Source organism: Gorilla gorilla, chromosome 12 (genome assembly GCF_029281585.2).
Source record: "Gorilla gorilla gorilla isolate KB3781 chromosome 12, NHGRI_mGorGor1-v2.1_pri, whole genome shotgun sequence".
Taxonomy (NCBI): Eukaryota; Metazoa; Chordata; class Mammalia; order Primates; family Hominidae; genus Gorilla; species Gorilla gorilla.
The window spans coordinates 77,074,030-77,087,069 of record NC_073236.2 but is presented as its reverse complement, the minus strand read 5'-3'; the positions used below and the strand labels follow the sequence as shown (position 1 = coordinate 77,087,069).

At 40.8% G+C, this 13,040-nt stretch overlaps 1 protein-coding gene across 39 annotated transcripts in view; it reads left to right on the top strand.

The window, feature by feature from the left end:
• EHBP1 (EH domain binding protein 1) overlaps positions 1-13,040 on the top strand; it is a 370,582-nt gene that overhangs the window by 27,379 nt on the left and 330,163 nt on the right. For 6 of the 39 annotated variants that reach the window (XM_063696161.1, XM_031008062.3, XM_063696151.1 and 3 more), the window contains exons 1-2: positions 2,877-3,283; positions 4,128-4,526. The exons of 1 other annotated variant lie outside the window; for it this stretch is intronic. In XM_063696161.1, the coding sequence (XP_063552231.1) occupies positions 4,423-4,526 (104 nt within the window). In that variant the 5' untranslated portion in view covers positions 2,877-3,283; positions 4,128-4,422. 32 more of the 39 variants (XM_019021230.4, XM_063696160.1, XM_063696152.1 and 29 more) reach the window with 19 other exon arrangements.

Sequence of the window (13,040 nt, the reverse complement as noted above, 5' to 3'; positions counted from 1 at the left end):
TGTCTTGTTTATGTTTGCTACCAAACACAATAGCATATGCTACTAGTTACCATTTGACTGTTTACTATGTGCCAGATACTTTATGTACATATCTTCCATTTTCTCAACATCCCAGAAAGGTAGGCATGATTATGTTTTTACAGGATCATGCTTTAAGAAGCTGGGACTCAGAGAGGTTAAGTAATTCGTGTTACTTTCTTATGTACACACCGAACATGTTCCTGAAACTCTTTGAGAACAGGGACTGTAACTTTTATGTACTATTGGTAATATTTAATATGATCAGGCTGGAAGCAGTGGCTCATGCCTGCAATCCCAACACTTTGGAAGGCTGAGGCAGGCAGATCACTTGACCTCAGGAGTTCAGCCTGGGCAATGCGGTGAAACCCTGTCTCTACAAAAAGTATGAAAAATTAGCCTATCAGTTAATAGACTTGCTCCTTAAAAAAAAAAAAAAAATTAGCCAGTCGTGGTAGCATGCGACTGTAGTCCCAGCTACTCGGGAGGTTGAGGTGGGAGGACTGCTTGAGCCTGGAAGGGTGAGGCTGCACTCCAGCCTGAGTGACAGAGAGAAACCCCGTCTCAAGAAAAAAGAAGATTAATACTCGGTATTCAATAACTATCAGCAAAGCAGGCCAAAAGAGCTGAACATATTTAATATTCTTCAATAAATTTAGTTAGTATACAGGTTGTTTTTTAAAATGTTATAGGGGGAAGAAGTAGCTGCTCTATAGGGCCTCCAGGAGACAGCCTAAGAACATGAGGTCAGTGGCAGAACAGGGTCAAGAGCTGTTCTTAATTCCTTCACTCATTTAGTAAACGATTCTAACTTTGATCTCTTCTCAGCTACCTTGGTGTCTAGAAGGAAAAATAAGAGTTTACATCCAAGACAAATACTTCCCCTAAAAAGAAGAGCTGTCATAAGAAACTATCAGTCTCTTGAAATTTTCCACAACTTGAGGAAGATTCCCTAGGGATTCTACTCCTTTATTTTTTTTTAAGACATCATTTAAAACTTATTACTTTTAAGGGAATTTCTTTACAATAAAGTCAGTCTCTCTATTTTTTCTCTCTCCCCCCTCTCCCTTTGGAGTAACGGAAGCATGTTAAAAGAAACCAGAATGACCACATGAGAAAGTTTGAGAACTTCCAAAGAACAGTAATAAATAGGGTGCAAAAACCTTCTGATCATCATGTGGATTGTTTCTGAAGGGTAACTTGGATGAAAATAATTTATGACCATTTCTACAAATAAGCCATTAAAAAACTCCACACACTTAAAGCCTATTAATGATGCAGAATATATTATTATATGAGATCATAATGGCTGTAGGTTGTAGTGACTTCGTAAACCACTCAGGAAGGACATCAGAGAACTCTTAATACAAAATAAGAATCAATATGATTATTACGATTATCTTAACATTTTAGAATTGACTAGCAAAATAAGCGATAACTATGCTGTTTTCTGTAAAATGCACACTGTGCTCTTGTATTATTAGATCATTTTCTTTATTGAAAGTGGAAATTGAATTAGATACTGGATTCAAGCCTTACATCTGTCTCCCCGTCTCTCTTGATTCTTCAACATGTCTCTCCACTTTGTCTTGGCCCCCAATGTCTACAGATGGACTCAATTCTCACCCATCACTGCTCTCTCTTCCTGTCCCTGAAAGAACCCTCCCTAGACCCTAACACCTTTCAAGCTACTTTGTCCATGCACCCTGCTTTCCAACCTTCGTAAGATTGAATGATCCTTGTTTCCAGAACCCATCCCGCTTGCTTTCTTTTTATGTTAGCTTGCCTCTCTTTTTTTTCCAAACTGTCTGCCCATAGCTTGCTAATGCGCCTACTTCTCTGATTATTCCTTCTCAGTCTCTTTCCCATTTTACTCTGTTTCTTCCTTGAATGCTAGGATTCCCCTGAAGTTTCATTCTTTGTCCTCTTTCTCCACACCAGGGGTCTGTGAACCACCTAAAACTGAAAACAATTTTTTGTGTTTTGAGACAGAACACTTTTTCCCCCTTGAGAAAGTATCTGTAGCTTTCATATTCTCAAAAGGGCCCTTGGCTCTTTTAACAAGATTAAGTGTCCCTGCCCTCACTCTGCCTCCTCCTTTTTGCCTTTGACCACCCTTTTTATATGCTAGCTGTTCCCAAATCCATCTACAGTTCTCACTAGGGGCAAAAGGGTCCGACAGCGAAGAGGAAACCAAGATTCAAAGAAATGTTGAAGACTCCGAACAATAAGAAATTGTACTGTACACATTTTGTGTCTAGCTCAGCTGATTCAATCCCACTGAAGACCAGTTGACTCTATGTTGGGCGGGGAGCGGCCGGGGTGTCGGGGGGTGACAGGGTCAGTACTTCAGGTTGTCAGGTAAGATCCCAGGAGGAACTGGTGAAATAAAGGCTGTATGCGCAAAAACCCTAGTGGCCAGTGGCGGAGGAGAGGGCGCGCCCAGGTCCTGGCGCAGATGAGAACAGGAGAGAAACCTACAGGCAACTGCACTGCCCACAGCTGCAGCGAAGCCAATCTCTAGGTCTGCAATCACCCTTAGGGGCCAGAAACCCAGCCCCGCACCAGCGGCGCCTTTGACGGACAGCCACCTTCTGCAATCACCTTGCAGTTCACTATAAACACTCCCTATTCCTCCCGCCTATCGCTTCCCTCTCCAAGCCAATCAGAAGAACGGGCGGGATCGTCCTTAGTCGATTCCTTCTTTTTTTTTAAAAAAAGGTAGCCTGTGCGTCGCATTCCGGCTTTGGGGAAAACCACATCCCGAGCAAGGGGAAGGTGGAGCCCCTGTGATGGGCAGGCAGTTCTACCAATGAGGCGCCCCAGCCGCTGTAAGACCCGGCCGCCGAGGTGGGCGGGGCACGCGCGGGGCCTGGCCAATGGCGGCAGGGCGGTGGAGGTTGAGCTGCCGTGGGTAGGGTTAGTGTGAGAGGTGCGGCGGGGGAGGTAATGATGATGGTGGCGGAGGAGAAAGGCGGGGGAGGGGGTGTTGGGCGCTGAGCGGTGGCTCTGGCAGGGTTTGGTAGGGTGGGGGACGGTCGCGGGGCGATCTGTCAGGGAGGGGGTGGGCGTGAGGGGCGCCGTCCGCCTGAGGGGCTGCAGATCCCGGCTACCGCGAGCGCCGTGGCTGGCTTGGCTGTTCCATGTGGCTCCGGCGGGGATGGAGGACTCGGTGGCGGCGGCGGCGGCTGCTGCTGCGGCGGCGACGGAGGAGCGGCTCTGAGAAGGGAACGGGGCCAGACTCAGCCCGACAGCGGGATTAGAGGTGTGAGGAGGGGGCGGGAGTGGACGAGCGGCGGGGCCGGGGCTCGGGGTCCGGGCTGGGATCTTCTGGTGTCGCCTGGGTGACAGGGACCGCGGACGAGCCACCGCCTGTATCCGCTGGGGGGCAGGGGTCTGGGCTCCGTGCGTGAGGAGACTGGGCTCCGGCGGACTGTTTCCCTGAGGATGGGGGAGGGAGGCACCGCACCCTGCACAGTCCACTTGCCCTGCTGGTCATTGCTTCACGCCCAGGCAAGAGTTTCCATTTCCCTCCGGTTGGCAGCGAAGGAGCCCAAGTGGCCTGGAGCCGGGACATTGCCCTCTCTCTGCCTGGAGATTTCCCTCCACTCCTCGTTCCCCATTCATTTCCTCCCTCCGACTGAAAAATAGCATTCCTCCTGGCTCCCTAATTTGTTCCAAGCACATATTGTCGGACTTGAGGCTATTAATTATCGACTGAAAAACAAAGTTTATTTAAAAATACTCCACTTCTCCCTCTTTCTGGCGGTGGACATTAAACAGCATCCCTAGACTTTCCCGCTCTGCTCGCCCTTCAGTGATGCTAACAGGGGGAGGTAGGGCCCCGAGTTACCGTCTCTCTGGATTGTTGTTGGTGCTGACTACCTGATGTGTCGCTCCACGTCTTCGGTGTGAATTGTAATTTCTTCCTTGGTGTCTTGCATCTTTGATGTTACTGGCTTTTGAGGTCGGTGTTTTGTTTCATTGTTTAAAAGACATGCAGAGAACTGGGATGGTGTTTTGCAGCGTTATTTAACATGGGTGGTTAGTCATTTCTCATGATTCTCTCCTCATATTCTTTCTCTTTTTGTCTTTGTTTTGCTTTTCAGCCCTCCAGAATACACATCATATAGCCCCTGAGGTGGCATGGTGATGTCTCCATGAGGGAACCCCTTCCCACTCATCCCGTCACGTATATCATAGTGTTCTTGACTGTGCCATTCATCTAAGATGGGATTTACCCTGTGAAACAGGGAGAAGACTTATGGACCCCGAGCATCATTTCGAGTTGTAGTTGAGTTTTTAAAAGACATACATGCAAAGTTCCTTTGCTTTGGACCCTCTGCATTATTAAAGCTGCTGTATTGCTAACCCAGAACTGCTCCAGTGTCTTGACTGATCATCATGGCTTCAGTTTGGAAGAGACTGCAGCGTGTGGGAAAACATGCATCCAAGTTCCAGTTTGTGGCCTCCTACCAGGAGCTGATGGTTGAGTGTACGAAGAAATGGTAAGATGTACCTGGAGGTAGACTTTGCTGTGCTGTGGCCTAAGCATACTGTGGCCTAAACTCTGGGTTTTCTGATAGTATATTTACCTTTCTATAGTGCATTAGTGTGTAGAAGCTGGGTGGGGTGCAGATAACTCTAACGAGTACTGTGCTGTGCACTGTTGCTGCTAGTACCATCCCTGTGGATTTTAATTACTGCGCTTCAGTATGGCTCAGAGGACTGTAACTGTGAGAGCACACTAAATACAATAGATTTGGTTTTGAGGTTATTCATCATTAGTGTTAAAATAACTTTGATTTTTGTAGTTTTAAGGAGACAAATAATGGCTACTGAAATATTGTGAGCATTAATCCGTATATTTTAATATAACAGGCATATGATTTAACAGAGTTTTAATATAGAAGTCTATATTCTTGTGGGGTGATGGTAATCTATTTTATTTTTGTTTTTTCATTTTTCCTTGCTTAGGATAAAGAATTTTTCATTATTTGATTAATGGAATGCCATCCACAAAACCTTAGAAATTCTTTTGTTAAATGCTTACTCAGGCAACTGTATTTTATTTTAATTGCCTAATGGGATACATTTCTTGGCCAGATGTAAGGAAGCAATTAGTAGTGCTGGTCTGTGATTGGCTTTTTTCCACTTGAGAAGAGTAAATATAGGGCTTTCTTTCCATTGCCCTGAATGATAAACAACAAAAATTTTTTATTTAGTGAGATAAAAAAGTTAATTTTAAGCCAATGGTCGTTTGGGTCTTGATTTACTGCAGTGATTAAGCAGTAATGGACTTATTGCAAAATAAGTCCATTTCTTTGTCCAGAAGGACTGTAATTCAGGTCTGTAATAATTTTTCTTTTTAACATCCATTTTATTAGATTAAAAAATAGCTTGCTTTATTCTAGAACTCTTATATTTGAATATTTATTTGGAACTAGTTTCTGAATGCTTTTCTCTTCAACTTATTAGGAATATTATTTTAAAATCAGTTTGAGAAATGCATGCACTCATTACCTACTTTATACCAGGTACTGTGGATTTAGAGTAGAATACGACATAATCCCTGTCCTCAAGGAGTGTGCAGTCCAGTATAAGGAGAGTCACATGAATAAATTCACCGTGAGAGATGCAATAATATAAATATGTATGACATAAGGATTTTAATCTGTCTCCATCCAGTTGAGTATCTTTGAGGACAGGTTATTTAACTTCTCTGTGATTCAAGTTTCCATATCCATAAAGGTCATAATGGTGCCACTTCATGGGGAGGGTAATTGTGAAGATTAAATGAGTTAATACATATAAAATGCTTGGAACAGTGTCAGGGACATAGTGCCTAATAGATGCCATTATTATGTACAGAGGTCGCAGAGGGAAAAACAATTCTTTAAGGGTAGAGGATGAGTTGTTGGGATGGCTTCCTGGGATCTGAGCTGGGTTTTGAAAGATTCATAGTTGTTGTCCAGGAAGCCAAGGGAGAAGAAGTAAAAGACATTCTAGACTGAAGCAACAACCTATGCAGAAACATGGGAGGCTTACCTAGCATGGGATGTGCTGGAAATTCAAGTGGTATAGTTTGATATTAATGGGGTTTAAAGTGTAGGATTGGGGGGCTTGCAGTGAGATATGAGGTTTGAGAGTCAGGCAGGACTGAAAGCATGTAAAGTTATATGCTGTTAATAAATGATTTGGGGATTATTCTGTAGGTGATAGGAACATAGTAAAAGATTATGAGCGGAAGAGACATTAGGTTTGCTATTGGAAAATCACCAGGACAACAGTGTAGACTGAGGATCATAGTAAAAGGGTGACTGGAAGCAGCAATATTAGGGTAGCTGTTTTAATAAATAAGGGGAGACAAAAGGTTAGGACTAGGCAGTGGCAGAGGGAATGGAGAGAATTAACTGGAGGAACACTCAGAACACAAAATGGGTAGGATTTGGTGGTCATTTCAATTGGGGATCTGAGCAAGATGGGGATGAGGGAGAAGAAAAGGGCTAGATTGACATCCAAGCTTTTGTGTTGGAAATTTGGATGTATTTAACCAAGCTGGAGAAGGTCGTGATTATAGGTGTTTCTTAACTTGGCAGTATACTGGGAGCATCAACGTTAAGATGGTTAAATTTTAATCTTTTTCTTAAGGGAAATAGAACATTATCAGGTGATTCCTCAGAAAATCAGTTTCTTCCTCACAGTTTGCAGCCTTCCTGGAATTTTATTTCCCTAGAGCTTTTAAGTTATTAATTTTTAAATAACAATTTAAGTTGTTGCTAATGTGTCTAAAGGTAAAAGCTACAGCGAAAATTTAGCTTGATTGCAGTTGAATAAATGGCTTGATTACTTTTAGGGATGGCCATTATGGTGTCCCTATTAAATCAGGTCTTATGATAGGATCTGGACTTAATACCAGAAGGATTCGGATGTTCTCCTAGAAGTATTGGGGGTACTTAATACTTAGTACCCCCAATACTTCTTGTATTGTCTAGTGGTTCTAGATGTAAGTTCTAGTTACATCTAGAACTTAATACCAGAATTATTTATACCAGTTCTAGAACCACTAGAACTTAGATCAGGAACAAAAACGAGAATGTCTTTTTTTCATTTGAGAGAAGGACAGTATACCAGGGAGGGCCTATTCATCATCATTCCTTGATTGCCACATGAAGGGGCTTTAGCAAATTTGGAGATGATAGGGGTTTATACCCCCTACTCTTCTTGTTGTCTTTATGTCATTTAATTATTAAATGATGTAGCTGTTGGCAAGTAGTAAGACTGGCCTCTGGAGATGAGTTTGAAAGAGACTATACTGTCATTTCTCAGTTTACTTTCTGTTCTGTTCTTTTATCATCTGTAGGCTTTTAGATTTCTGAGAGAAATCTTTACTATATGAGTTCTCAAAGGCTTTACAGGTGTTTAAGGAAACTGTATGAAAGTTGGCAAGTTGGGGTTATGATGATAATTTAGGTTGCAAATTAAATTCTGGTAAAAGCTCTCTAATATATGACATGAATCATTATGTATGAATACGTATTATATTTTGTATGTATATATATGAACATATTTTATATTTGTATTTATATTTCTTCCATCTAATTCTTAGTTGTGGTGGGAGGACTAAAAATATTCAAAGTGCCATAAACTTTTCCCAAAAAGTCATGTATTTATTTTAGTTTCTTAGTTTTCTATGTCATATAAGAATTCCTTTTCCTTATTTTAAAATATAATTTTAATTATAATTTTTATTTTAAATAGGCAGTACAATGACATGGTTCAAAACTCTAGAGGTACAAAAAGGTGAAGATATATCCCTGAAAGTAACTCTTCTTTTTGTTCATTATTTCACACATCTTTGCCAACCTTGTGACCCCAGGATTTGAAAGGTAAAAAAAAGTAGTTTTTTTTTAGTGTTTAAGTTTGTGACATTGACCTGTTAGATAAAATATAAACTCTTTAATCTGATGTTCCAGGCTATGTGTAACTGATCCCAGCTTAGTCTTCCAATTAGACATTAAGAAGACTACATGCACTTTCAGTGTTAAGTTGAATTTATGAAGACCAAATTACATTAAGAAGTATTAATTTCAGATCCACTTCTTTGGGTGGCTTAAGCAAGCATTTCTCTGTTGACCATGGAGTGATATAGAGATACATGAGCCTTGATGTAAATAACCTACTTTTGAAATAAATTTTACAAAGAACAGAAAAAAGCATTCATTAGAAACAAACTTGGTGTGTTTTGTGGGATATGGACTGTCATGAGTAAAAGTGGAAGCAGGGATACCAGCTAATAGGCTGTTGCAGTAATTCGAACAGCAGAGTAGTAGGTGGTGAGAAATGGTCAGACATATGTAAGTAACACACACATACCCTCACACACACTCAGCACCACAACACTTTATTGAGGTATAATTTACACTTGCATATAGTAAAATGCATCCATTTTAAGTGTATAGTTCAGTGAGTTTTGACAATTTTATGTACCCATGTAGCTGGATAATAAATTTTTTTAAAGATACAGTTAGCAGGACTTACTGATGAATTAGATATGATGTAAAGTAAGAGACAATCAATAATGACTATAGGTTTTTGGCCTGAGCAACCAGGTGAATGTAATATTAATTGAAGGGATAGGGGAACACTTGGGGAGGAAAAGGTTTGGTGTGAGGGAGAAATCAAGAATTCTGTTTGCTTTTCGTTTGGGACATCCAGATGGAGATCTTAGTTAAGCAGTTAATTATAAAAATCTCAAACTCAGAGGCTGGATCATCTTAGTATGTAAGTAGTAGTTATAATCATGGGGCTATAGGAAATTTCTTATGCATTAATACAGATTGAGAAGAGGATTGAAGGCTGAGCCGTGAGGCACTTCAGCATATAGAGGTGAGGAAGGAGAGGAGGAGCCAACAAAGGAGACAGGAAACAAGCAGTAGTGAGATAGGAAAATTGGGAGAGCGTGTTTTCTAAGAAACCAACTGCAAAAAGTGTATTAAGCGAGTATTTGGCTGTGTCAAATACTGTTGAGAGATTGAGCAAGGTGACCATTGGATTTGGCAAGATGGAAAGAACTAATGATTTTGAGGAATGGTTCAATGGAGTGGTGGAGATGAAGACTTGATTAAGTTGGCTTAGAGGAAAGGAAGTGATTACAGTGAGTATGATGATTGTTTTGGAGTATTTTGCTACAAAGCAGAGAACTAGGTAATACTTGGAGAGAGACAAGGGTTCAAGGTACATTTTTTGCTTGGCAGATACTGCAACATGTGTAAATGCTGGTGGAAATGATTGGTAGAGAAGGAAAAATGGATGATGTGGTGGGAGAGGAGGTAACCTTAGGACAGAAAAGTCTTTGAGTGAGAGAAAGAGAAAAGGATCCAGAACACAAGTGGAAAGGTTGAACTTAGGTAGAAGCAGGGACCATTCATTGTTACAAGGGGAGAAGCAGGGTACATGGGTAGAGAAGCAGACAGGTTGGTAGATTTGGTTGGGAAGGATGTGGACATTCTGTTTTCTCAGGGAAATAATATAAGAAATCATCTGCTGGGAGGGAGGTGACAGTTGTTGAAGAACTGAGGAGATGAGGTATGGAGTTGTCAAAGTGAGAATAAATTGACTAGGGAAATGTAGGGGGATTGCTGGGTAGTAGTGATGACCTTCTTAACTTTGTGATTATAAATTTTAAGTGAATGCAACCAGCAAGTTTGCATATTTTAATCCAACTGTGTTCAGTGCTTTGGTGCAGGCATGGAATAGGTAGAGTTGGATTTGACCAGGATTGGATTTTGTCAGGAATGTATAACTGAGGGGAAGAGAGACAGGGAAATTGAGGGCAAATGTGCAGGAGTGGTTTTAGTGATGAACCATGGAATATAAGCTGGAAAAGGAGAAGGTAAGTACGTGAAAGATGGGATAGTCAGTGAAAGCATGAAAAGGATAATGATTGAAAGATTTTAAAGAGGTTGAAGAATTGTTGGGGTTGGGAGCTGGAAAGATGGGAGGTGGAAGAGTGTGAGATGCTTGATTTTGAGGATGTGGTTAATGTTAATGACAAGATACTGGTGGTGTCCTTGGATCACATGTGCATATCTGTTTACAAAAATGAGCACATATCCCAATATATTTTTAATATGCTGCATACATGAAATATGAGTATACTTTAATTTCCTTTAATAAAATAAATACATTTAAAATAAATAAATTTAAGTAGAATTTCTTGCTGTGTTTGAGTAGATAATCTTTTGCACCTTCCAGGTATTCCTATTCCTTGTTAGAGACTATAGCCATTAGTATATAACCATGAGAGTTGGTGGCTGAGGTGAAATGGAGTAAAAGATTTTTTGGGTATGAAGAGGGTGGTCAAGGAATTTAGAGGCCAATGTGTGGACAGATTATTTGTGTGGCTCTTGAAGTTGCCAAGAATAATGGGAGGAGAAACATTTAAGACAGGGAGTCAGGTGTTAAACTCTTTTTTTCTTTTTTTGAGACAGAGTCACACTCTGTTGCCCAGGGTGGAGTGCAGTGGCTCATAGCAACCTCTGCCTCCTGGGTTCAAGTGATTCTCATGCCTCAGCCTCCTAAGTAGCTGGGATTACCGGCATGTACCACCATGTCTGGCTAGTTTTTTTGTATTTTTAGTAGAGACAGGGTTTTGCTATGTTGGCCAGGCTGGTCTCGAATTCCTGTCCTCAAATGATCTGCCCACCTCAGCCTCCCAAAGTGCTGGGATTACAGGTCTGAGTCACGGCACCTGGCCTGGTGCTAAAATCTTTAATGTATGAGGGGAGAGATGGGGCAGAAGGTTAGATGACTGCAAAAGGAAGAGGCAAGGTAAGAAAGGTATTGTTCCCTAGTTTCTAGGCTTGCTTCTAGAGAGGTTAGTTTGCAGTACTTCCTATGTTGCAAGTTATGTGAATCTTGAACATCTTATTCCTTGAAACAAAATAGCACAGTCTTTTCTATATTGTAAGTTGTCAAAGGCATATGATTTTAGCAAATGCTAAATTGACGTTACTTGTTTGTAATTTCATGATAGTATCTTATAAACTGATTTTTTTTTAAATTATGATTGTTACATATTGTGTTTTTTCCAGATTTTAAGTCTTTATTCTATGTGAAGAACAGTTTTACAAAATTCAATTGTGGTGGGTTCTTTAAGGAATATAGTGGAGCCACTTAATGCCATAATTGGATATTGATGTGCTTACATCATGATTATGTCTACACATGACTCAAAATATGCCTCAAGATCAAGAGTTGGCAGGCAAACTCTGGCCTGATCCAAACTTGCTCTTTTGTTCTCTAAAAAAATAGAGAACAAATTTTTTCTGTAAATCTTCACACTTTGGGAGGGGCTGAGGTGGCAGGATCCCATGAACTCAGGAGTTCAGTAGTTCAAGACCAGCCTGGGTAACATGGTGAGACCCTATCTCTTAAAAAAAAAAAAAAAAAAAAAGAAAGAAAGAAAGAAAGAAAAAGTTTGCTGACTTCTGCTTTAAGTCGTGGGAGTTACTTGCAGCTGGTGTTTAGGGAGTACAGAGTCTAGCACCTTTCTGTGTTCTCTGTGCTCAGGCTCTAAACTATTAGTTTAGTCTTATTCCACTCAAACTACATAAGTAACAGAGAAGAGACCATTGTGCCAGTTTTCCAGCCTTATAGAAAGAAACTTTAGAACAGCTTCTGAAAACATTGAGGTCTGTGTATATGTAAAATACATATTTTCTGGCTGTGTGACCTTGGATGAATTATCTCTTAGTACCTCTTCTGTAGTGGAGATGATAATAACACTACTTCCAGCGTAGAGTTGTTTTGAAGATTAAGTAAGATAATACCTGTAATAAAGGGGTTAGAACAGTGTCTGACAGAGTAAGCACCCAGTAAATTTTACCCATTGTTGTTATTATTTTTTATCTGATAAATAAGCAATGAGTGATGAAGAGAACTATCTAGAGAGAAAGGTTGTAGTAGGTGGGAAGAAGACTGTAAATATAACCTGAACTTTTAAGAGTGTTAGAGAAAGATGAACTAGCATAGGTTGGAGTGACCAGGGAGGTAGGAGTAACCAGGGAATGTGCCTGCAGAAGTACAGTGCTGAAATGAGCTAAGTTTTGACAATACTTTGACTTTTGGGGAGAGGAACTACATATTTTTGCTTGTGAAGCAAAATCAATTCCTATGGTTTTATAACTTTATTTCCTTTTTATAATAATTTCAAGCAAATGTTGGGCTAAGAAAACTAACTTAATTCCTCCAAAGTAGAATTAATTTGCCAGCATTTGTGTATGCATGTCTGTGTGTTCGTATGTGTCCTGTAGCGATGTTTTATGATATTTATGATGTATTTCTTTTCTTTTTTTCTTTTGAGACAGAGTCTTGCTCTGTCACCCAGGCTGGAGTGCAGTGGCACAATCTTGGCTTACTGCAGCCTCCACCTCCCGGGTTCAAGCAATTCTCCTGCCTCGGCCTCCCGAGTAGCTGGGACTATAGGTGCATGCCACCATGCCCAGCTAATTTTTTGTATTTTTAACAGGGATGGGGTTTCACCATGTTAGCCAGGATGGTCTCAATCTCCTGACCTCGTGATCCGCCTGCTTCGGCCTCCCAAAGTGCTGGGATTACAGATGTGAGCCACCGTGCCCAGCCGAGTCACCATGCCAAGCCATTTTATGATGTATTTCTTTTCTTTTTTTTTTTTTGGTATTTTAAAAATATATTATTTCTGAATTTTAAAGAGTCATATGGCTACCCAGAATAAAGATTATATTTTCCAGATTTCCTTGCACTTGGTGTGGCCATGTGATTAAATTCTAGTCAATGGAATATGAGGGGAATTGATGTGTACAACTTCCAATTAGAGTCTTTGAAAGGAATGGACCTGACTTCCTCTTATCTTGACCCATTCTTGATAACTGAGGTGTGGACCCAGAAAGAATGATGATTTTCAACTATGTGAATGAGATCAACAACTGGGGGATGATGGGTAACAAGACTGAAGAAAGTCAGGGTCTCAATATCATCAG